The sequence below is a fragment of the Hippopotamus amphibius genome, chromosome 1 (assembly GCF_030028045.1).
Source record: "Hippopotamus amphibius kiboko isolate mHipAmp2 chromosome 1, mHipAmp2.hap2, whole genome shotgun sequence".
In the NCBI taxonomy this organism is placed as follows: domain Eukaryota; kingdom Metazoa; phylum Chordata; class Mammalia; order Artiodactyla; family Hippopotamidae; genus Hippopotamus; species Hippopotamus amphibius.
Genome location: NC_080186.1, coordinates 224,125,856 through 224,150,967, shown reverse-complemented (window position 1 = coordinate 224,150,967; position 25,112 = coordinate 224,125,856). Strand labels below are relative to the sequence as shown.

Sequence of the window (25,112 nt, the reverse complement as noted above, 5' to 3'; positions counted from 1 at the left end):
AATTCTTTAAAGTTATTATAAAAATGAGCACATTAAATTCAGTTTCTTTATCATTAATATTTTAGTACGAGGTATAATGGGTGCATTTTTATACATCTGTATTTTTTTTTTTAGATATTGTCCATCTGTCCCACCTGTCTAAATGCCAATATATGGATTAAAACAATAATCACAAAGATAAATGACCCAAAGGAGACTTTCAGAACAATTGATAACGGGGCTGAGATATATTTGATATTTTAAGTGATCTTTCTCAAAGAACAGTGTGTTATTTGAAAGCAGCCATTCTTTTATTTTTTTTTTCAGGTTTATAGTTGATTTTTAATTTACTCTTTATGCTTTTTTCTATTTTCCATATTTTCTACACTTAAAATATATTATTTTTATAAGTATTAGACACTGAGTTATAAGGAATGAAGATTCATGCCAGTTTTCTCAAAGAATTGGATATATTTTGTAGGATAATTATGGCTAAACAACCTTGGCTGTGTAGCCACGCTTCATAAGAGCATAGGCTATCTGTAGAACTGAATATCATAAACATTTGTATAGATTCTGGAATTGGGAAGGTTGTCCAAAATCCTGCACAGCCCTAATAACCTAATCATCTCTTCATCCCCACCAAGAGTTCCCTACCCTGTGTCCCACCATAATAGGGACTTGGCTACTATCTCTACATTTCTGTTTCAGTTTCTGCCTCTTGCTACCAACTGCTTCACTCTCATTAATGGCCACTAAATCTTGCTACAAGCCTTGAGCTTAAACTCTTCAGTAAAAAAGGTGTGGTTGGTCTTGTAAAGTCAACGGAATGGAGTTGGTACCCATTCAGCAGAGCTTTCCCAGTAGACAATTTCATGTGCATCTCCCACCCTGTATGTGGTTTATCCTTGGTTCACATCCTCACTTCTTCAGTCACTTATGGCTAAGACGGTGTGCCAGCCTAGTAGCTTATGCATTTAACAAATGTAAAAATAGGTGTGGGGGTGGGGAGGGCTTTAAAACAGCATTATCTTAAATTCTGTTTTTTCTCCCAACCATACATCTTTTAAATATACCTTTAGTTTTGTGATATTTGTTCTTCCTCTCCTGTAAATTTATGTGTTAATCATAAAAATGTTTGTTTCAGAATAGATTTTTAAAGACTAACTTTCTTTTATCTGTGTATGTTCTCAGCCTCCTGCAATAGCTGTTAAAACCCCATTTGTCTAGTGTCAGGTGCCAGGCATCAGCATTGTTTATAGTTTGGCAATGAGAACTTAAGTCTGGTTCCAGGTCTTTGTGGCAAACTAAGGAAGGAAATGGTTTTCAGTATTATTGTTTGTTTAAGAATATGTTTCCAATCTTAGACTCCTGTGTTTTGTTCTCTTCAAGTAATTGAGCAATTTTGATTCCTTCTTAATATCTTTTGAGCTAATTTAAAAAAGTAAACAGAAATTGTTAACTATCTAGTTAACACACTTAAACAAGTGCTGTATGTATTAAATGTTAAATCTTATGTTCTTTTCTGTCTTTAATCAAGGGACAAAAATGATATATTAAATCAAATCCTAAAATAATAATTATCTAATTTGATTTTTTTAAAAATAGACACTGAATTTATTCAGATATTTGTGGCAATTTTTTACAGCTTTCTTTGTAACAATGTTTTAAGAGGACTGATATGCATAAGGTAGCTTGTTTAACTGGACAGTTCCATGGTATGTAAGGGATAGCTTTACTGTCTACCTACCATACATCACATGTGTAAATTTTACCTATTTACAATATCTTCACAGTGCTAAAGATAGTAAAATTAAAGTGTATTCATTGTTGCAGCATAGCCACAACTATCACTATAAACCATACTGATTTTTTTTTTTTTTTGCTGTAGTATGGATTATTTCACTGACATCAGATTTTTGCCTAATTAAAGTCGAAAACAAATGTTTGAAAAACCCAGCAACCAACTTTGATATGTAAAAATGAGAGCAATGACGTTATACCACCATCATTTAACAGAAATAGCCCCAATATTCAGCTGTTTAGTGGATACGTCCACTGAGATTTCTGAGAATCTTCTGAAATTGTATGCAGTTTTTTATATTTGTATGAATGTTTGCATTTGGGGGAGGGTCCATGACTCTGATTACATTTTCTAAGGAGTCTGTCGTAAAGCTTAAGAACTTTTCTAAACAAACCCCATCCCACTAAATTGGCCTGCTTGTTTCTTAAACATCCTCTGTGTTTGCCAGTCCGCACGCTTGTGGTCTCTACTTCTCCGGTCCCGGCCCAAGCTCTTGCTCTCGCCCTGCCCGTCTTCTAAGATCCAGCCTTCTCCACAAGGCATGGCATAACGCCCCAGCGCTTGGTATTGCAGCCTTTGAGTTCTTGTCCCAGTCGACAGCTAAGCTGCTCTGTCCTGTATTGTCCTCTATCTTTTCATGTACTGTCCCCTACCCCCGACTCCCAGACTATAAAATGCCGCAGTATGAGAACTATTAATATATCTTTTATTTTATTTTAATATTTTATTTTATTTATTTATTTTTGTGCTTGTCACTCGGCATGTGGGATCTTAGTTCCCCAACCAGGGATCCAACCCGTGCTCCTGACAGTGGAAGCGCAGAGTCTTAACCACTGGACCAGCAGGGAATTCCCCAAGAATGACATCTTTTAAATTGGGAGATTGGGATTGACATATACACACTACTATATATGAAATAAAGAATTAATAAGAGCCTACTGTATAGCACAGGGAACTCTACTCAATACTCTGTAATGGCCTATATGGGAAAAGAATCTAAAAAGGAGTGGATATATGTATATGTGTAACTGATTCACTTTGCTGTACACTTAAAACTAACACAACATTGTAAATCAACTAGACTCCAATAAAAATTAAAAAAAAAAAGAGCTACATCTTTTTTTTTCTACATTCCCAGTTAATAAATTGCACCCTAAACATATTTTGGTAAGTACTCAGTGCACACGCTTATTATTCCTAACAATGCCCCTGGAATAGCCAAGTCCTGTATTACATGCTGTTTCTTGATAGCTTTAAGAGCCTTTAGAGAAAGTATATAATGAAAAACTTATGCTGGGATAATCATTCATCTAGGTTCAAGGTATTTTTCTTAATACTGACTTGATGAATCCTTATGGTTTTTTGCTCTGTTAACAGTGGAACGAACCATGCTAGACTTTCCCCAGCACGTCTCCTCGGACAAAGAAGTACGAGCAGCAAGTACAGAAGCAGACAAAAGACTTTCTCGTTTTGATATCGAGATGAGCATGAGAGAAGATATCTTTCTGAAAATTGTTCATTTAAAGGTAAATGATCTTATGAATCCCTTTAAAAGGAAAAAAACCTGACAATAAAGAAGTAATAACCTTTGACCAGTGATTAAAAAGTATTTGAGGGCTTCCTAGGTGGCTCAGTGGTTAAGAATCCGCCTGACAATGTAGAGGTCACCGATTCGATCCCAGCTCCAGGAAGATCCCACATGCCACGGAGCAACTAAGCCCGTGTGCCAAAAAAAAAAAAAAAAGTATTTGAATGTTCCTAGATTTTGTTTCTAATTATTGTAATAGTGGGCACAGCATAGTGTTATATTATACCACTTAGGTTTATGTTGAGTTACTAATTACATTCACTTAAAATTCTTATGACCAAATATAAAAGAGTGTAATCTATAAATCTAAGACTTTTTAACCATCATAAACTTACTGGTTTAATGTAAAAACCTCTTTGAATTTTCAAAATATTGCAAGGTTCATATTAGATGAGATCAGCTAGAGGCAAATGGAGTTGAGTTATCTGTAAATATTGTGTGGTTTTGGCCATAATCCTGATGACACACTGTTGATGCTGCATGCCGGAGACATTCCTATTGGTCATCCTTACATTTTTCAGGACTCACAGAAATTATGGATTATGAAAGCTCTAAATGGGTCTGCCTTGAGTGTTTTGGGTCTTTTCATCATTGATGTTGATTTGCTTCCTAGCATTTTCATCATGTCTTTGCTTTGAATTTTTATTTTCATAGCACTCAGCAATTTGTTTGGAAAGCAACCAATGTTTTACAATTCTAGGCATTTTTGTTTAATTTTGCATATTATATATGCAAAATCTTAAAAACTGTGTTCTTTTTAGCAAATTACAGCAAGAATTGAAATAAAAAGCAGTTTTATTTCAAATGTTTTATTTGGAACTCAGTGTAGAACATGTAATCCAGAATTTAGACATGTAAGACATACATGCTATTTTCTCATGTCAAACAAAAAGAAAAAGAGAAATGGCAGAACACTGCATACAACATAATATTATTTAAAAAGGCCAAAAAGGAGCGAAACTAAGCAGTGTACATGTAAGTGGTAAAACTGGAGGAAAATGTTTAACACAAAATTTAAGAGAGTGGTTACCTGTTACATAGGTAAAGTCAACAGTGTTTTAATATTCTATTTCATAGGTTTAAGGGTAGATTTAGTTTGTCTTCATAACATATATATGTAGTTACAGTCATTTGTAGATTTCACATATTACATAAAAAGGTAACATTTAATGTATCCTTAATTCTACCAGAAGAAAAAAGAAATGAAAACAAGGATGTCCTCATCCCTTTAGCTAAATAAAAATCATCCAGGTATCAAAAACCAATTATGGCTTCAAGTCTTGGTGTTTCCCTGTCCTGACAAAGCCTTCTCAATCGTTGGCTAAAAAGCCTGCAAAGATCAAAAAATCCACATTGGTGAGAAAAATGTATGTCTTCATGTTCAAACAATCCAGGGATATAATATTTTATTCCAGTGGCCTGCTGAGCAGTAAGTATAGAAAAGGGATTCTTTAGTGAAACTGAGTGAATTAAACTAAATTAAGAAATACAATCATCTATTGTAATATTTATATTTTTTTCAGAGCTGTGGACTGTGGTCCTGCCAGTTCATCTTAGCCAATTAGTAATTTAAACAGAAAAGTTTTTTTTTTAATTGCAGAAATCTATTTATTTATTTTCAATCTTTATTGGAGTATAATAGCTTTACACTGTTGTGCCAGTTTCTGCTGTACAACAAAGCGAATCAGCTGTATTTATACATATATCCCTACATCACCTCTCTCTTCAGCCTCCCTCCCACCCTCCCTATCCCACCCCTCTAGGTCATCACCAAGCATAGAGAACAGACAAGTTTTAATGTTACAATGTAAATGGATAGTTCATGGGATTAAGTATAGATGCTTTTAAGCATTGTGTGATCTACCAGTTGTGGAGACCTGGTGCCAAATGAAAATATAAGGACCAGTGCCTTAAAACCATGGTTAAGAAAAGAAGAAGAAAAATAAAAGAACCAAAAAAATTGTTTTAAAGAGGAAAAGCTCTGTCCAGAATTCAACATAGCAGTGGTAATTTCCTCTGTTTACCATGACTTCTTGATTTTGAAGTGTATAAGTCTCGTCACGGAGCATAATACACTGAGCCTTGTACCTTCGAGAGGCTCTTACAAGCCGCGGGATCTAAGCATCAGCCACCTTGCCGTCGTTTCCCCATTGGCCAGACGTCCCTCTTTTGTGCTTCCCGAGTACAGTACTTACTCTCTCTGCACTCACTGCATGATATTAACACTATTTGCTCATCTATCTTTTTTTCCTAGTGCCTGACATAAATTGGAGCTCAGTCAGTGGATATTGAGTGGAACAGAACTAGTCCCCTTTAACATGTGCTTCAGGTAGTGTGGTTTCCCTCTCGGTGTCCTCACTCTGCCTGTGGCCCACGCAAAAAGCAGAGACTCTTTTGATGGCGTGTTGAGTCAGGAGTCAGCAAGCTGGTCCTTCTGCAGCACCCCCTGTCCGGAGGGCAGGCAGCTGCCTGAAATGTCCTCTTCACAGGAGTAGAGTAGAAACCTGACAACAAATGGAAGTGATTGAAAAAACAGAACAACAGACAGAACAAAAGGGAAAGACACTGCAAATATAAAAGACTGTATTTCTAGCCCCATTTTTACCGCTAAACAGCTGTGTGTTTTTGGGGAAATCAACCTCAATTTTCTTGTCTGTGAAATGAGTATGTAAGCGTACAGGTAAGAACGTGTGTGTGTGCGCTCACTTTTATATACAAGTTCTTGGTTACAGGAGGAAGTTGGGGAAAACTAAATCTCTTCACTACAGAGTTTAAAATAAGATCCCCTGCTGTCAGATTATATAACTTTGAAAATTACTTCAGAGAAATTTAGCCCCTTCCTGCCCTGCCACCCCCTCCAAAGAGGCCTGAGACCTGGTTCAGATTCGAGGGGATTAAATTCTTTTTCTAGAAGGAAGATGCAACTGTAGCAGAGCAGTCTGGAAGCGTTGCCTGATTCCCTTTTAGAAAGTCCTCAGGCAATAAATCTGACCTTGCCTGGAGATTATAAGGGAGAATATTATTGTGATCAGCTCTGGGGTAGGAATGTGCTTTAGAAGCACATTTTAAACGTGCTTTACTTCCACCAGAGACCTCCAGAGATTTCCGGAGAACTCAGAGTCTGACTGGCAAAGGGTGTCTGGTTATAATTGAATCAGATTTTTCTTAAGGGTCATTTTTGTGGTAAGTCAGATGTTTCAGGACAGCTAATTTGGTCATATTTAATTAGACCAAATCCAGAGCTGATTTTTCTCAGAACATCCCTCTTACCTGTTTACACTTGGGTTACCTATTTGGAGAGGTAAGTAGTTTTACCTAATCTAGACCAGGAGTTTTGAGTTTACGGTGCCAAGTACACGTTCAGGCTTCCTGAACTACTTCCAGATGTGGCAGGTCCAGGCCCACTGAGTAGGAGGGCCCATCCTGATCAAGCACTGGAGTAGCGTAAGAATGCTGCTCACATCAGCTGGTAAGGCTTACAATGAGCCTCTGTCCTAAGCTCAGGGCCACATGTGACCAGGTACGTGCCGGGAACCCAAAAACCCATGGTGCTGCCCAGCTGGGTGCCTTGCTTCTTCCTCGGCCCACTGCCCAGGTGCGAAGTCCTCTGCTCTGGATCTCAGCCTGCCCACTTGGGTCCTTCACTGTGTACCCAGCCCTTGCAGGCCCGGATTACCAGGGATTTTTTTTTTTCCCTCTCTTCCACTGCACGTAACTATTGCCTAGATTCTCCCCAACCTTACACCTTGTCGCATTGTCCCGTCTAGGGACTCCTGTTGCCATGCCCCGTATCTCAGAACAGACTTTCTGGTGCTGCTAAAGCCAGCCTCAGTCAACCCACATTAATCACGTCCGTATGAACACTGTGATTTGAACTGCAGGCTGCCCTTGAGGAAATCAGCCCACCGCCCAGCTATCTCCCTAGCCATTCTGGGTTCCTCTCCATTGCAGGCACCTGCTGCTGGGATCCCAAAATATGCCACCACCAGCTAGAGAGGGTTCCCACTCCTCTCATGCCAGCACACTCAGAAATTCTCCACGGGCGCAGAAGGGGTTATTATGGAAAAAGGAGTCTAACTGTTCTCTGCCTCCACTGAGAATAAACTCAGAGGAAACTATGAGTAATGTATGCACCACAAGTGCTTTAGTACTATGACACAAAATTATTTATTGGTAGGTAATATGAGATACAGGTTGTTGCATTAAGTAGGACCCTCGGTTAAAGTACAAGTCTCTATTTACCTACTGCAACAAAATGTAAAAAATTACAGAACTATTGCAGCAAGAGCCTTTTACCAACAGTCTAAAATGCAGGCTCTAGGGAGGTTGGGATTGCCATATATACATTACAAATAAGAAAAGAAAATCAAATTGTACACTTTAAATAAATGCAGTTTATTGTACATCAATTATATCTCAATGAAAGTTCTTTAAAAAAAATAAAATGCAGACTCTAAAGCTAAGCACAGTCCCTTTTAAAGATCTGATTAGGTGGGAAAATATAAAGTCTTGGTTGAACACCCCAAGTCTTTCGCGGAGAGAGAGTGCAACCAGGGTAGGTCTCTGAGGCTGACAGGGCTCCAAGGCTCTAGAGACAGACATTGGCTCTCAGCCACACGGAATCCTTTGCACCAGCTGAATCTGTCTGGAGCCCCTTTCTTCCTGGGGACCACGAACTAACCAGCCGCCCAGATGTGCCATGTATATTCTGCCGCCTGTTTTGAAGAGACATCTGGTGTGTTTATTACCTTGCTGCGGCCAGGGGAGTTTCCCACTCTCCCCAGGGCCCTGCGTTCTTCTGAGTGAGTGTTGTTTGCGTTGCTTCGTGCAGGTTCACATGGACTGTCCAGCTCTCCTCCTCTTTGTGCAGTGCTGACTCATTTTCCCCAGATACTTATTCACATGCAGCTTGTCGTGGTCCCTTGATCTCTCTTGCCAGATGACAGTAAGGCATTTTTGAAGTATTGGAAGCCTTTTGCCGGTGTTTCTACCCAGCTGTCTTTGTTTGGTATGTTGGCAAAAGGGTCCTACTCTCCATTTGTGTAGGATTTGCCCATTATTTCTATTCTTGCCTCTCAAGTGGAACCAGGTTAGCAAATGGTAGAAAATTAAATCCAGATGATTTGTGATAAGAAGTATGTTTGGTGAAAAAGACCACTCAGTCGTAAAGAACGCTCAGAAAGAGATGATGCAAATGTTCCCATCATCACAGTTTCAAGTGGCACAGGCACCCCTGAGTCTGATGCAAGGCAAGGAAATTCTGGTTAGCTTTTTATTTATTTAATTTTTCTGTTTTAAATGAGCAGAAGCTCACTAAAGCAGAAAAGAACTTAGATTCTCAAACAAGACTGCCTCATAATCACCTGTGTGCTTCACAGCCCGACAGACATGATGAAGAAATTTTGCTGTGGCCTCGTGGTTTATAATTTGCCCACGCACTGTTGTAGCAGAGTTGAAAGAGGCTGTCTACCCTCTTTAATTTCAGGAAACCTGTGATCTGGGAAAGATAAAGCCTGAAGCCAGGCGATATTTGGAAAAATCAGTTAAAATGGGAAAAAGGAATGGGCTCCATCTTCCGGAACAAGTGCAAAATGTGAGTTTGTTTCCTTTTCTTATTAGAAAACAAAAGAATAAACAAAACAGAATACAACAGAAAACAGGAAATAGGGAAACACATGTCTGTAATATGGGAAATAACCTATAATACAAATCAATTACAATGTCTTTTGTAGTCAACGATTTTTAATTCCACAACTGCTATTAACCTCATGATGACTGACAAACAACGGATAACTTAATTGTTCTTTAATCCTGTCCAGGTTTTACTTGTTTCATGTTTGCTGGGCTTATTTTCCCTGCTCTGGTGTACATTCTCTGATAGCTAGTTCAGATCTTAGTAGTGGATTTATAGTCTTACTCCCTTGTTCATACAGAGATAGAGCATTGGCAATACAATCCTTACGATGGAGAATTTTAAAACCAATATTTTGGAATGGGACACCCTGTGAGTAATGTATGCCCCTTAAAGGCACAGAGATTCGCTTCTCAAACTGTCTCCTTTGTCTACTACCATTCACATCTTCCAGTTTCAGAAGTAAACTCAGCTCAGAATTAACTCATTCTTTTGGACAGGAAGTATAACCCATGATTTATTTCCAGGTTATTCTTCTAGCCAGTAGAATTGGAAACAAGTTTGAAAGAAATTCATGCCGAGTGATGTCAACATGGTAGATACATGTGAAGGCACCACTGAGATATGGGCACCTTCCTTCCACCTAAATGCCCTTCAGACATCTTGCATCCTCTTCATCCTAGTTACGCCTCCCTGATCCATCATCGGTTCTCTTTCAGGCATGAACATTATATTAGTCAAAATGTATTTGGTTGCAGCTGAAAAAAAACAGTCTAAACAATAGAAGAGTTTTATTTGTTACTATAACTGGAAGATCCAGAGGTAGTTGTGGTTCACGAGCTAGTCTGATCCAGATGCTCAGTGGTGTCACTGGCCACCTGATTTTTCTCTTTCTGTGCTCTGTCTCCTTTGGTGTTAGAGTTATCCAAAGGCTGGCTTCCTTTTCCTACTAAAATGACTGCAAATATAAAAACCCCACCATCCAGAAGGACATAAAAAAGCGCCCACCAGACCTCCCCTCCTGTCTTAATAGCTCAGATTGGATCACATGCCTAATCCTGAATCCTTCTTTAGTCAGGGGAATGCCAGGCCTGGATTCCCTGAACCAGTCACTGCTGCAGTGAGGACGGGATTACCTGACTGGTGCAGAGGTCACACCCTGGACTTCAGATAGGATCTAGTCCTGCTTAAACTACATAGCGGCTGTAGAGTTGGGGTGAAGTGGAAGGGCGTTTAGGGACACAACCAGAGTGTCCAAAAATGACACTGCCTGGTACTTAAGTTTCAAATTTAGTGTGCATCTGAATTACCGGAGGGCTTGTATAAGCTCTGATTATACAGGGCCCCTCCTCTGAGAGTTTGTGTTTCCGTAGGTTTGGTGTGGGTCTCAAAAACTGGCATTTCTAACGAGTTCGCACATGATGTTGATGCTTCTGGTCAGAAGCACACTTTGAGAAAGTGTGCAATTTATGTAAGTTTTATTATCTAGCATTTTTAGAAGAGTGGGACAGGTTAATAAATTATCTCGAGTGTTTTCTTGTGGTTTCCTTCCTATTGCTTCCTTTGATCTCCCACCTAATACTTTTTGTTTTCCCACCTAGTACTTTTTAGGTAAATGTTAGGGCCCATAAATCGCCTTTATTTGCAAACGCGCTATAAAACTAAGATATATCCTGTTTTCCAAAGGAATCATAGAATTAATTACTCATTTCTTATCTCGGCTTACTTCAGTACCCAATACTGATTTACTAAATTAAAATTTTGAATTGGGAAAGATTAGAAGCGTTAATTATTAACAGGCTACTAGATTCATTCATTCACGCAGCAACTACTTATTGTGTATGTGCTATGTGCCAGAGTCTGCTTTGACTATACCTCCTAAGTGTATTTGGTTCTTACAAATTTATGCCTAATTTCTAACACGTCACCAGGATTGCTTTTTTGTACATATCATATACAGATACTCATGGATACAACATAGAAGATTGCAGAACTTTAAGAAAGTGCTTCCTGAGGGTTGGGTACAGAATCCAGTCTTCATATAAAAGTGAAACTTATTTGACTGATGGCAATGAAAATGAAAGTTTCGTTTTATTTGTATCTTTGTTTCAGGAAATAAAAGCAATGAAGAAAAGGATGAGCGAGCTATGTATTGACTTTAACAAAAACCTCAATGAGGATGATACCTTCCTTGTATTTTCCAAGGCCGAACTTGGTAACATTTTGTTGTTTTTTAGATTAAATCTATAATTTAGGCAAATTATGTCACCTCACAGTTTGCCAAATCAAAGTTAGAAGAATTCTTTTAAAAATGTACCTTCTGCAGCAGGGGTCCCCAGCCCCCAGGCCACAGACCGCTACTGGTCTGAGGCACGTTGGGAACTGGGCTGCACAGCAGGAGGTGAGCAAGCAGAGCTTCATCTGCCACCCCCATCACTCCACGTCGCTTGCATTACCACCTGAACCACACCCCACCCCCATCCGTGGAAAAATTGTCTTCCACAAAACCAGTCCCTGGTGCCAAAAAGGTTGGCTGTTCTACAGAACCCACCACCCCTTCTACAAAAAAACACAACCAAACCACGTCTAGATTTTAGGCTATAAGAATGTATACTGTTTCTAGAGACAGTCCAGAAGAAATTTCACAGGCTTTCTTAGTAACTTATGCTGGTGTTTAACAACCTTCAGTGCTTTGAATTATTTTTGCCTCACAGTGTCCTCTACATTGTAACTTAAACTGGTCTTTCCTTATACCGTTATAGATTTTTCTTGGCTTAATTTTGCCTGTTCTTCATCAAAACACCATCTGTACAAGTGCACTGAAGCCTATTCATATTTTGAATTAGCATCTCCCAGGCCACCTGTCCTCTAACCACCACCCCCCTTCCAATAACATCAAAGTGATATTATAAGGATTGTCATTATTTTACCTGAATTTTAATTACTCCACAAAATTCCTAGAGCTTCTTAAAGGCACCATACCAATGCTAAATAAACCAATAATGAGTGGAAACATTGATGTATGAGAGAATGATTTTTTGCAGGTGCTCTTCCTGATGATTTCATTGACAGTTTGGAAAAGACAGATGGTGACAAGTATAAAATTACCTTAAAATATCCACACTATTTTCCCGTCATGAAGAAATGTTGTATCCCTGAAACCAGAAGGAAGATGGAAAAGGCTTTTAATACAAGATGCAAAGAGGTACCGTAAATGTTTGTCTTTCCTTTGTCTTCATGGAAGATTTTAAGAAGGGTTTGCTTTGTTTACCAATGTTGAAGTTAGTTCAGGGGTTGATTCCTCTGTGTGAATTTCTAATTGTATGAACGTTACACCTCCTAAATCCTCAGACTTACAAGACTTAGCTTTTTCCTTGTTTTTGGCAACCTGCTTGGTATGGCCATAGGCTAAGCTGTTCTAATACAAATAGAATGGGTTAAAGACACTAAAAGTCATGTTCTTCCAAGTCAACAGTCCAGGGCTGGTGGGATACCTCTTTCTCCTCAACAAGTGACTTCTAAGGCAATTGTCACCATTTTCCACCCTGTTGGGAAGAAGGAAAATAAAATACAGAGTACGCGTCTTTAAGAAGAAGACCTGGAAATGACACCCATCGACTTTTTTCACATCCCGTTGACCCAAATCCCATCATATAACTGTATGTAGCTGCGGGGGAGGCTGGGAAATATGTCTTCAGTTGATAGCCATTTGCTCAGCTGAGGGTATTCTATTACTAAAAGGAAGAAAAGGAAGAATTAGAAATGAATTCTAAGAGTCAACTAGCCAGCTTCACCACAGTCTGCCTCTCTTTTTTCTCCCACGTAGAACCCATACACCATATGTCAGATCCCAACCAGTTACTGCTTTTAGCTCGAAGACCGGGATCTCTGAGCGGTACACAGTCTGCCCCAGTTATACCTTCTCATGATCTGGCCACCTGTGAAAGGGTAGAAAACTTGTCTGGCCCACTCACCTCCAACACACATACCCAGTAGTAGAATAGGAATAGAAAACCACACTAAAGGCTCCTGTTTGGGAAAGGAAAGAATGGGAAACGTAGCAGGCCCATACTAATTTTCAGAAACAATTTGGCTGGAATTGTGAGGATTCCGAGCTCTGGTGAAGTTCCTGAGCTAGCCCGTTGGGCTTACTTGGGCCTCCTTTCTAGCAGGAATTCCTTTAGTGGTTGTACGCCGTGGCCCGTGGTTTTGCCTGCAGGGAATTCTTTTTCGTCCATTACCCTCTGTGACCATATCTTGGGCAGCTGCTGGTGTAGATTCCTACTGATGCCCGTTTGCAGCCTGAGGGTTGCTTTTGTAGGCTAGGCTTATGATATCTTTTGTAATAAAATTCCCTCAAAAACTTAATAGGTTTCTTGTCTGTTTGCTTCCAATCAGATTCATGTTAAAATAACAACACTCCAATACTGCTTTTGGTCATAGTCCTTAAACCCGCCAGATCTTTTCTTATATACAGGCTCCTGTATGGTGTCCATCCTGCTGATCCTCAGTTTAATGGAGTCTGCTTCAGGGCCCCCTGAAACAGCAGGCTGGAGGAAGAAGGCAGCACCCTCACGCTACTCTTCACGGTTCAGTAACTCTGAGTGGCAGTCTCCTCTCCTGGTGTCAGGAGTACAGAGTACTTGCCTTTTCCAGTCACCTGAAGCCCCACGTCGGGGGCCAGAGGCAAAACCTCTCTTAAAAGAACTCTTTTCCCTCCATTTTTGCAAGCTGACCAATTCTCACTTGAGCTCATCTCTTTCATGTAATCTTTCCAAAAGCAGCAAATACCAACAAACATACACCAACATGATTAGTGTTTCCAAACAATTCCCCTAAAGCTAAGACTCAGTAGGTGACTGGCCTGCCTTCCAGGTTATGGGGAGCAACAATTTTACCAGACATTATCCGTGATATAGTGAGGGTGCCCAGCTTCTCACTTGACAGCATCCGTGTCCTCACCTTCCATTCCTGTACGCTTTTCATTTTTGTTAGAGCAGCACCCTATTCCTACCATTAGTCTCTGTGGTTGTTAGAGGACATGTTAAACAAATGTACAAAGTCAACCAAAAGCACAGGGACCCAGATAAGACAAAAGTTATTTTTCTTCAGAAAGGATTAGTGGATGCCAGGGGCCAGGAGACTGGGGAATTATTGCTTAATGGTTACCAAGTTTGTTTAGAGTGTTAGAAAAGTCTTGGAAACAGATAATAGTAATGGTTGCACAACGGTGTTAATATAATTGGTGCCGTTGAATTGTACACTAAAAAACTGACTAAAATGGTATATTTTGTGTTAGGTATGTTTTACTACACTTTTTTTTTTTAGGGTTTGTTTCTCTTGCAATTAACAGCACAGAGGTGAGTGGTCCGGAGCTGGCAGACAGCCCTGCTGTCCTTAGTGTGCGGCTTCCCAAGGCCATTGTTCTCCTCTTCAGTTCACAGCTAGCAAGACAAACATCTACAAAGAGATGACCCAGAAATTTCACTCATCACCTCATTCACATTCCACTGTTCCATTGTGTATCACGTGGCCACAGCCAACTTTAAGAAAGGCTGGGAAAGGCAGTCAGGTGACCATGTGTTCCGCAAAAACTCAGAGAATTCTGTTACTCAAAGGAAGAATGGGAGAAAAGATATTGGGAAGAAATTGACAGTCTAGGGAGAAGGTCTAGGGGAGACTGAAAAAGGGGGCCAAGAGTCGTTTGAAAGACTCAAACTAGTTAACTTTAGAACGTGGAGAATTGTATTCTGTGTTTCTCATATCCATGTTTCCACTCTAGTGTTAGAATAATAATTATAACACATAATTATGTGGTTTTGCTCTTGTGCCAGGCATTTTTCTATGCGTTTCACTTATATTCTCACTTGAATCTTCAAGATCACCCTATGATATAGCTACTTTTATTATCTACGTCTTACAGGTGAGAAAACAGAGGCTTGCCAAAAGTTAGACAACTAGTAAATGGTGGAGCCAACTTTTGAACCCTGGTAGTCTGACCTCAGAGTGTGATCTTCCTTAGGAGCATATCTATAAATAATTTGATGATTTAATGGTAGTTTTTCTTTGACCTCAACGTTTATTTACTTTCTCTCGGAGATTATTGTTTTCCTAACAATAAAGGAAAAAATAAAGCAATATCATTATTTGTATTTTAATACAAATAAAATGTATGAAATATTTATACTAATTTGAGAAAAATCCCTAAATCATTGCAAGCATAGATTCTGTGGCATTAAGTATATTCACATTGTTGTGCAGCCACCACCACCATACATCTCCGGAGCTTTTTCATCTTCCCCAAATGAAACTCTGTACCTATTAAACACTAACTCCCTACCTCTCCCACCCCCGGCCCCTGACATTCATCATTCTACCCTCTGTCTCCATAAATTTTACGACTCTAGGAAGCTCATGTAAGTGGAATCATACAGTAGTTATTCTTTTGTGGCTGACTTATTTCATTTAGCATAATGTGTCCTAGGTTTATCCATAATTTAACATGTGTCAAATTTTCTTTCCTTTTTATGGCCAAATAATATTCTATCATGTGTATATACCACATTTTCTTTATCCGTTCATGCATTGATGGACATTTAGGTTGCTTCTACCATTTGGCTATCATGAATAATGCTGCAGTGAACATGGTTTTACAATTATCTGTTTGAGTCTCTGCTTCCATTTCTTTGGGATGTATACCCAGGAGTGGAATTGCTGGATCATATGGTAATTCTATGTTTAATTTTTTGAGGAATCATAATACTGTTTTCTATAGCAGCTATACCATTTTATATTCTCATCAGCAATATACAAATGTTCCAAATTTTCCACATCCTCACCAATGCTTATTATTTGCTTTTTTTTAAATAGCCATACAGATGCGAAGTTAAAGTGGTAAATTTTGTATTATGCATATTTTACCACAATAAAATAAAAATTTTAAGTACCAATATTTGGTGCAGTATTGACAAGACTAAATGTGGAATCACTGTAGTCCTTAAGAATGTATTTTTACTCAAATTTAGCAGTACCTAAAATTTTGTTAAGACCCTCACAGTTATCTCCTGATATTTTTTTAAGAACTTTTATTGAGTTATAATTGACATACAATAAACTACATATATTTAAAGTGTACAATTTGAATTTTTTCTTATTAGTAATATATATATGGCATTCCCAATCTCCTGAGATTTAAAAAGTTAACTATTTCAGAAATAAAATTGGATCATGAATCTAAAAAAAAGTCTACAACACTGAAATGGGATAACTTACTAGAAGTTTGAGATGGTCTAAAAATATTTGACAGTTTTACCAACCTGAAAATAATGTACTAACTCTTCTTTTTAGTGCTTTGGACCCAGTTAATTATTAACCTTTATTTTGGTTTTTATTATTGTTTATTACTAGGAAAACACCATAATCCTGCAGCAGCTACTCCCACTGCGGGCCAAAGTAGCCAAACTGCTTGGCTATAGCACGCATGCTGACTTTGTCCTTGAACTGAATACTGCAAAGAGTACAAGCCACGTAACAGCCTTTCTAGGTTAGTCTTCTTTTCTTAATCCCTTGTATATTGCCATTTCTTTTTTTCTATGACTCTTTTGCTACATGGTACCAACTTAACAGAGGGCCTCAGAACTTAATATACCCTTGAGAACAGGGTATATTCTGTTTTTCATTCATGCAAGAGAAATGCATTGATCACCTACTGCATGTTAGATACCGTGCCTGGCCCTAAGAGTTACTCATTGTTTATATTACTGTCTAGTCCTTGCCTCTTTCTATTTGTATCTTGATGGGGATTTTTATATTAATTCCTAAGAAGACATCTAGGGACCTGAGAGGAGTAGCCTGTGGGCTTTGTTCACTGTCACTAGGTGTCGGTTAGTTACAGCATGGCTGCTTATGAATTTGTATGAAATCAGCTGACACATAGGATATAAGTGAAAGTAGAACATATAGAATAAAAAATATTTTATATTCCAGAAGCCACTTATTACTGTATAAAAGAATATAAAATAATATGCATCAAAACCATTATCTAATAACTATCTTCACATTCATTTAAAATCACTTTTTCATAAATCTTTTTAAAACCATAGTTCTTATGTCCATGACATATAGCCACTGGCACTCTGTCACCCTTACCCCTCTCAATCTTGGTGTCACTATTCCAGCAGTCACTCTGGTTTTCTTTCATTTTAATGAAAATGGTTGAATAGCATACGCATTGTAAAGATACTAATTTTTGTTTTAATCTTCTCTAACCAGAGTTTACAAGAGTATGATTTATTTAACTTTCCCACTGGCCGCTTTCCGACTTTATTCACCTTTAACAACTAGTATATAGTTTTATTAGCTTAGGGACTTCCTAGGTGGCACAGGGGTTAAGAATCCACCCACCAATGCAGGGGACACAGGTTTGATCCCTGCTCCAGGAAGATCCCACATGCCGCGGAGCAACTTAGCCCAAGCACCACGACTATTGAGCCTGCACTCTAGAGCCCACGAGCCACTACTACTGAGCCCGAGTGCCGCAATTACTGAAGCCCGTGTGCCTAGAGCCCATGCTCTGCAACAAGAGAAGCCACCACAATGAGGAGCCCACGCACCACAATGACGAGTAGCCCCCCCCCCCCCCGCTCGCCACAACTAGCGAAAGCCCGTGTGCAGCAACGAAGACCCAACACAGCCAATAAATAAATAAATAAATTTATAAAATAATAATGATAATAATTTTATTATCTTAGTTAAGTCGGAGATAATTAATACTGTGTGAAAATCAGCATTCAGCCTGAAATTTAGTCCTCTGTGTTCTCAGTGGCCATACCTTGAATAATTAATGTATACGCTGGCATCATATATGACATGTAGCAAGTGTTCCACAAATGGTAGCTCTTCATTATTATATAATACATTTATTCATTCATGAGACATTTATGAAACAACTGCCCTGTGTTCGTGTGTATGCTACGTGGTTGGACTATAGAAAGGACTAAGACAGCGTTCTTTCCTCAATGAATTTTCTGCTGAGCGGAAACAACAGAGACGTGAACCAGTAATTGCCATATGTTCTAAGGTATTTTATACAAGAGAATGGCTCGGGGAGTTAACAGGTTTGGCGAAAATGTTTCCTTTAGTGGTGACTGTATATACTGAAAATTTTCCTTAATAATACCTCATTAACTTAATTTTGTAAAAGCAGTTTTCCCTCTAATTTAAAATGGGCGTATTCCTATCTGAGTTGTCCTCTTGCTACCTGTATCCACATATTCTCTCACAGGCCTAATCGGAGTTACATCTCTCTGTATCCTCCGTGAGTTTCCTCTTTTTGTTTCACAGCCCTCCTCAAGCTGCTGCTTTCACCTCACACTATGGGGATGCCCCTTACAGAGACAACACTTTTTATCTTACATATGTAACAAATTGTGGAGAATAAATACATAATAAAAGTATACTCCTTTAGCCAAACACAGTGCGATAGTCAGAACTGACCACGGTGTTAAATTGCAGAAGACTTGCCATGTCCAAATAGACCTTCCTAGGAATGGGACAGTGATTCACTAAACCCATGGCTATCACAGGTGTTGAAGAGTTTTCAGTAATTCTGACCACAGGTCACATCTGATTTGTTTTTGCCAGCTCACCGAGGAGCCTAACCTCCCTGAAGAGTAGTCATGTATGTGAGTTTAGTTTCACTATCACTTCGTTCCCTGAACTATAGCATTCTGGAGGCAGAGTGCTCTGAGATAAACTTCAGCTTCGTGGATGCTGTAAGGAAGTTGTGGCCTGATTTGGGTGGTGCCAAAAAAAAAAAAGCAGAGCAAGGAGCCATAAAATAAATTACCCTGAAGAGAGCAGCAGCCTGCTCTCCCTCCTCCCTCCCTCCCTTCCTCTCTCCCCACTTCCTGCCTTCCTTCCTGCCTTCCTTCTTTTTCACTGATTTATCTGTATTGATTGTGACGAAGGAGGAAGCACCGTGCTAAAATACTGGCGATAGGTGTGAATACGCTTGCTCCTAAGACCAGTGGATTGCTAACGTTTCCCTCTTCCTCACAGATGATTTAAGCCAGAAACTAAAACCCTTGGGTGAAGCAGAACGAGAGTTCATTTTGAATCTGAAGAAAAAGGAGTGTGAAGAGAGAGGTTTTGAATATGATGGGACAATCAATGCCTGGGATCTACATTACTACATGACTCAGACAGAAGAACTCAAGTACTCTGTAAACCAAGAGATCCTCAAGGAATACTTCCCAATTGAAGGGGTCACTGAAGGCTTACTGAACATCTACCAGGAGCTGTTGGGACTTTCATTTGAGCAAGTGACAGATGCTCATGTTTGGAATAAAAGTGTTGCACTTTACACTGTGAAGGATAAAGCTACGGGAGAAGTATTAGGACAGTTCTACTTGGACCTCTATCCAAGGTACTGAGGATCACAGTGTTGGAAGGGACCTTAGGGATTCAACTCCTACCAAGATTAAGATTCTTGCCTTTCATAATTCTCATGTGTGATTCCTAGTAAAGGGGTTACAAATGTGGGCTCTGAAGCCGGAATGTCTGGCTCCATCACTTACTAGGCAAGTTACTTAACTTTCCTCTGCCTCAGTTTCCTTACCTATATTACAGGTGCTATGCAATGGAAATACCAAGCATACCTGCTTTGTAAGTTTGTGGTAAGGACTAAAATGGTCAATTACATGCAGAGCTTTTAGAAGACTGCCCAGCACACAGCAAGTGCTTAATAAATGTGAGCAGCTGTCATCACAACTCTCATCATCATCTAGTTTGTGTGCTGCATTTTGTAATTAATTAATTTATTTTTAATAATTAGATTTTGTGTGTGTGTGGGTGGGTGTGTTTGTTTTTCGGCCGCGCTGCACAGCTTGCAGGATCTTAGTGCCCTGACCAGGGATCAAACCCGGGCCCTCGTCAGTGGAAGCACAGAGTCCTAACCACTGGACCACCAGGAAATTCTCTGCATTTCTCAATTTAAAATTGACCTCAAAATGTTTATTATTCAGGTGATCTGTCTGCCAATACTCTTAAATCTATGACCACTCCCTTCAGTCCGGCTGAAAGGCAGCACAGTATAAAGGAATAGAAAAATCTTGGCAGTCAGTCAGACTTGAGTTGGAATGCTTGAGTGACATGACCTTTATGAGTCGTTGTGTCCACCTCTATAATGTGGGAATGACGTTCGCTTTACAGTATTGTTTTGTGCGTTAGACTATATGTGCTAATTACCCAGCCTGGATATTCAATCAGTAGTAAGAATTAAAAATATTGCTGTCTCCGTGGCATGTAGTAACCGTGGACTCCACAGTGTTTCATCAGACATAAAAGGATTTGGATTACTTTCTCTGTAGGCTGCTTTCTAAAACAAAGCAAGCCTGTTGCAATTTTACTGACTAGGCCAGAGGAAATTATATAGCATCTCTCTAGATCAGCAGCACATACAAGTTCATAATCTACTGTTTTGGGGTGACTTCAGGAAGGAGGCTGGATAACTATTGTCAACCAGACAGGAGGCAGAGTTGTCTTATCCCGCTGCTTTATGGACTTACTTTCACTTCTGATATGATCTAAAAATAAACCCATGTCAAATGTGGATGTCTATTTTTAATTGAAGAGTATCAGGATACAGTTTTAGGCCAAGAATTCTTTCAGGGGAAATCCTTCAACATTGGAGCCTTCTATAACTGTCCCCAGATTCTCTTTGCGTGGTCTGAGATGGCAATTCTTGCTACCCCATCCTGCTGTTTCTTTGCCACGATATAACTGGTATCTTTTGTACTCAGAGATCTGGCCGTTGCTACCAGCACTCGGGTATGGGAACCAGAGAGTGATGTTTTGTGAGGGTAGTGACCTAGTTAATGTTCACTCTCTGTCACCTGACATGCTTGCTTCTTGTTTTCTTTGTCTACTTAACTCAAAAAAAAAGGATACTTGTAGTAGTTTAGGAAAGATAATTTCTTCTTTTTTTTAAAATCACATATCAATTTTTAATTCATCAAACACTGAGATTCTCAAACAACAGAAATAAAAACAAAAATTCTAATGGTTCCAACATAAGATTGCCAGGTGAGGGTATCTTTTTAAATCATCATAATTTTATAAATAAAATGTAAAAAAAGACTCAGAGTAAGGAAACCTTTGAAATTAAATAAATCAAGTTTATTTTTTAAAAGGAAAGGTAAAAACCCCTCAGTGGCACTGATTTTTAAATTGGTAGAACGTCTTTATGGTGTTTCATATCGGACCGAGAGGTATAAAATATAACAGGATAAACACGTTCCAGATGACTTTAGTTCGTTGTCCCCTGTTAAAAATAATATTTACAGATCTGTTTACCTGTTTAAACAATGCAGTCTAACTACATGAAATCCTTCCAGAAACACTGATGGGTCCACTGAACATCCAGAGACTGGGCTGGCTGAAGACGTTATGAAATTCAGTGCACAGTTTCCGGTGTACATGTCCGTGGGTTCTCGTCCCATCTCGCCCCTCCTCTGTCTGCCTTCCCTTCCCGTGTCCCTCCTGCCTCCTAGCTCAGCCTGGACACAGTTCTTTGTTGTTGTTGTTGTTACTTATTTACTTTCACTTATTTATTTTAAATAGACTTTATCTTTTTAGAGCAGTTTCAGATTCACAGCAAAATTGACCCAAAGTGCAGAGATTTCCCATATATCCCCTGCCCCCACACATGCATATTTTCCCCCATTATCAACACCCCAGAGTGGTACATTTGTTAACAGTTCATGAACCTACAATGACACATCATTATTACCCAAATTATGTTCGGGTTCACCCTTGATGTTATACTTTCTGTGGATTTGAAAAAACATGTAACATGTATCCACCATCATAGTATCATACAGAGTAGTTTCACAGCCCTAAAAATCCTTTGTGCTCTGCCTATGCATCCCTTTCCCCACCATCTAACCCCAGGCAACCACTGATCTTTTTACTTTCTCCATAGTTTTGCCTTTTCTGAAATGGCATGTAGATGGACTCATACAGTAGCTTTCTCAGATTAGCTTCTTTTTTTTTTTTTTTTTTTTATTTATTTTTTTGGCTGCATTGGGTCTTCCTTGCTGCACATAGACTTTCTCTAGTTGCGGCGAGTGAGGGGTTCCTTCATTGCGGTGCACGGGCTTCTATTGTGGTGGCTTCTCTTGTTGCGGAGCACAGGCTCTAGGCACGTGGGCTCAGTAGTTGTGGCTCGCAGGCTCTAGAGCACAGGCTCGGTAGTTGTGGTACGCAGGCTCAACAGTTGTGGCTCGTGGGCTCTCGAGTGCAAGCTCAGTAGTTGTGGCGCATGGGCTTAGTTGCTCTGCGGCATGTGGGATCTTACCAGACCAGGGCTTGAACCCATGTCCCCTGCATTGCAGGCAGATTCTTAACCACTGCACCACCAGGGAAGTCCCAGATTGGCGTCTTTCATTTAGCATTATGCATTTAAGGTTCCTCCATATCTTTTCATGACTTAATAGCTCATTTCTTTTTAGCACTGAATAATGTTCCATTGTCTGGATGTACCACAGTTTATTTTTCCATTCACCTACTAAAGGACATCTTGGTTGCTTCCAAGTTCTGGCAATTATGAATAAGGCTGTTATAAACATCCACGTGCAGGTTTTTGTGTGGACATAAATTTCCAGTTCCTTTAGGTAAATACCAAGGAGTGCAATTGCTAGATTGTATGGTAAGAGTATGTTCAGTTTTGTAAGAAACTAGCAAACTGTCTTCCAGAGTGTATGTACCATTTTGCATTCCCACCAGCGATGGATGCAAGTTTCTTTTGCTCCACATCCTTGTCAGCATTTGGTGTTGTCAGTGTTCGGGATTTTGGTCATTCTAATAGACGCGTAGTAGTATCTCATTTTTGTTTCAATTTGCATTTCCCTGATGACATATGATGCAGAAAAACTTTTCATATACTTAATTACCATCTCTGTATCTCCTCTGATGAGGTGTCTGCTGAGGTCTTTTTTTAATCAGATTGTTTTCTTATTGGTGAGTTTTGAGTTCTTTTGTATATTTTGGATAACAGTCTTTTATCAGATGTCTCTCTTGCAAATATTTCCTCCCAGTCTGTGGCTCGTTGTATCGTTTTTTTGACAGTGTCTTGCTCAGAGCAAAAAATTTTCACTTTAATGAAATCCAGCTTATCGATTTTTTTTCTTTCATGGATTGTGCCTTTGGTGTTGCATCTAAAAAGTCATTGCCAAACCCAGGGTCATCTAGAGTTCCTCCTGTGTTTTCTTCTAGAAATTTTTAGTTTTGCATTTTACGTTTAGGTCTGTGATACATTTTTGAGTTATTTTTTGTGAAGGGTGTAAGGTCTGTGTCTAGACTCATTTTTTTGCATGTGGACATCTGGTTGTCACAGCACCATTTGTTGAAAAACCTGTGTGCTCCATTGTATAGCCTTTGCCCTTTTGTCAAAGAGCAGTGGACTAGATTTATAGAAGTATATTTTTAATTTCCAAATATTTGGATATTTTCCAGATAACCTTCTGTTATTTCTAGTTTGGTTCTGTTATTGTTGGAGAATGTACTTTATATCCTTTCAGTTCTTCTAAATCGCTTTGATTTATGGCCAGCGTATACTTCATCTTGGTGAATGTTCCATGTGCACTTGAAAATTTGTTTTCTATTGTTGGGTTGCGGGTTCGATAAATGTCAGTTAGGTGAAGATGACCGATAATGTTGTTCCGGTTTTCTGTATCTGAACGGATTTTCTGTCAGCCTGTTCAATTAATTACTGAAAGAGGAATAAAATCTCCAAATGATTTGTCTATTTCTCCTTTCAGTTCTATCAGTTTTTGCTTCATGTGTTTTTTTAATTGAAGTATAGTTGATTTACAATGTGTTTATTTCTGCTGTACAGCAAAGTGATTCAGTTATACATATATATATATTCTTTTTTATATTCTTTTCCATTATGGTTTATCACAGAATATTAAATTGCTTAGTGTATTTTGAAGCTCTGCTTTTGGTGTATACATATTTACAATTGTTATATCTACTTAGAGAACTGGCTCCTTTATCATTGTATTGTTCCCTATTATCTTTAGTAATATTCCTTGTTCTATTTGTCTGCTGTTACTATAGCCATGAAGCTTTCATTTGATTAGCATTTTCATAGTGTATCTTTTTCATCCTTTAACTTTTTATCTTTGTCTTTTTATTTAAAGTGGGTTTCTTATAGACACTGTAGTTGGTGCTTGCTTTTTTATCCACTCTAATAATCTGTTTTAATTGGTATGCTTAGGAAACTTACACTTAATGTAGTTAGTGATATGATGGTATTACAATTTACCATCTTACTATAATATTTCTCCCATCTATACTTTTCCCCCCTTTGTAACTTCTTTTGGGTTGATGGGTTTTTTATGATTTATTTTTGTTTCTACTGTTGGCTTATTATTTATATTTCCTTTTAATTTTTTTAAATGGTTGATGAAGGGTTTAAAGTATACATCTTTAATCAAATTATATTATATTATACTATATTATATTTTATTATATTATATATCTTATCATTTGTGCTATTGTTGACCTACATATTACTTTCACATATGCTATAACTCCCAGTGCGTTGTTAATATTATTGATTTAAATAGTCAACTGTTATTTGCAGCAATTCAAAATAGATTGTAATATATCTTCATTTATTATATTTTCAGCACTAATTGCAAAATTTCTTGTAGTTCAAGTCTGTTGGTAATGTATAACAGTTTTTTTTGTTTGAGAAAGTCTTTCTTTTACTTTCTTTTGTGAAGTACATTTTTACTCTTTATAGAATGCTGGATTTACACATATTTTCTATCAGCACTTTAAAGATGGCATTCCATTGTCTCTGGCTTGTGTAGTTTCTGACAAGATATCAGCTGTAATACTTATCTTTGTCCTACTGTGTGTAATGTGTTCTTTCCCTCTGACTGCCTTCAAGATTTTCTCTTTGTTCCTGTTTTTCAGCAGTTCTGTACACTTAGGTATGAGGGATCATTTTTTTTTTTAAGTTTTTTGGTTGGTTGTTTGTTTTGTGTATGTCTCCCTTGGTGTTTACTGAACTTGTTGGATTCGTGGTTTAGTGTCAT

General features: G+C 38.7%; 1 protein-coding gene across 9 annotated transcripts in view; it reads left to right on the top strand.

The window, feature by feature from the left end:
• The window catches only part of NLN (neurolysin), an 88,015-nt gene that overhangs the window by 36,611 nt on the left and 26,292 nt on the right, over positions 1 to 25,112 (top strand). For 8 of the 9 annotated variants that reach the window (XM_057742262.1, XM_057742328.1, XM_057742302.1 and 5 more), the window contains 6 exons: positions 3,161 to 3,309; positions 8,857 to 8,964; positions 11,116 to 11,218; positions 12,048 to 12,208; positions 16,411 to 16,546; positions 19,063 to 19,429. In XM_057742262.1, the coding sequence (XP_057598245.1) occupies positions 3,161 to 3,309; positions 8,857 to 8,964; positions 11,116 to 11,218; positions 12,048 to 12,208; positions 16,411 to 16,546; positions 19,063 to 19,429 (1,024 nt within the window). The remainder of the gene's footprint in view (positions 1 to 3,160; positions 3,310 to 8,856; positions 8,965 to 11,115; positions 11,219 to 12,047; positions 12,209 to 16,410; positions 16,547 to 19,062; positions 19,430 to 25,112) is intronic. The other variant, XM_057742312.1, reaches the window with a different exon arrangement.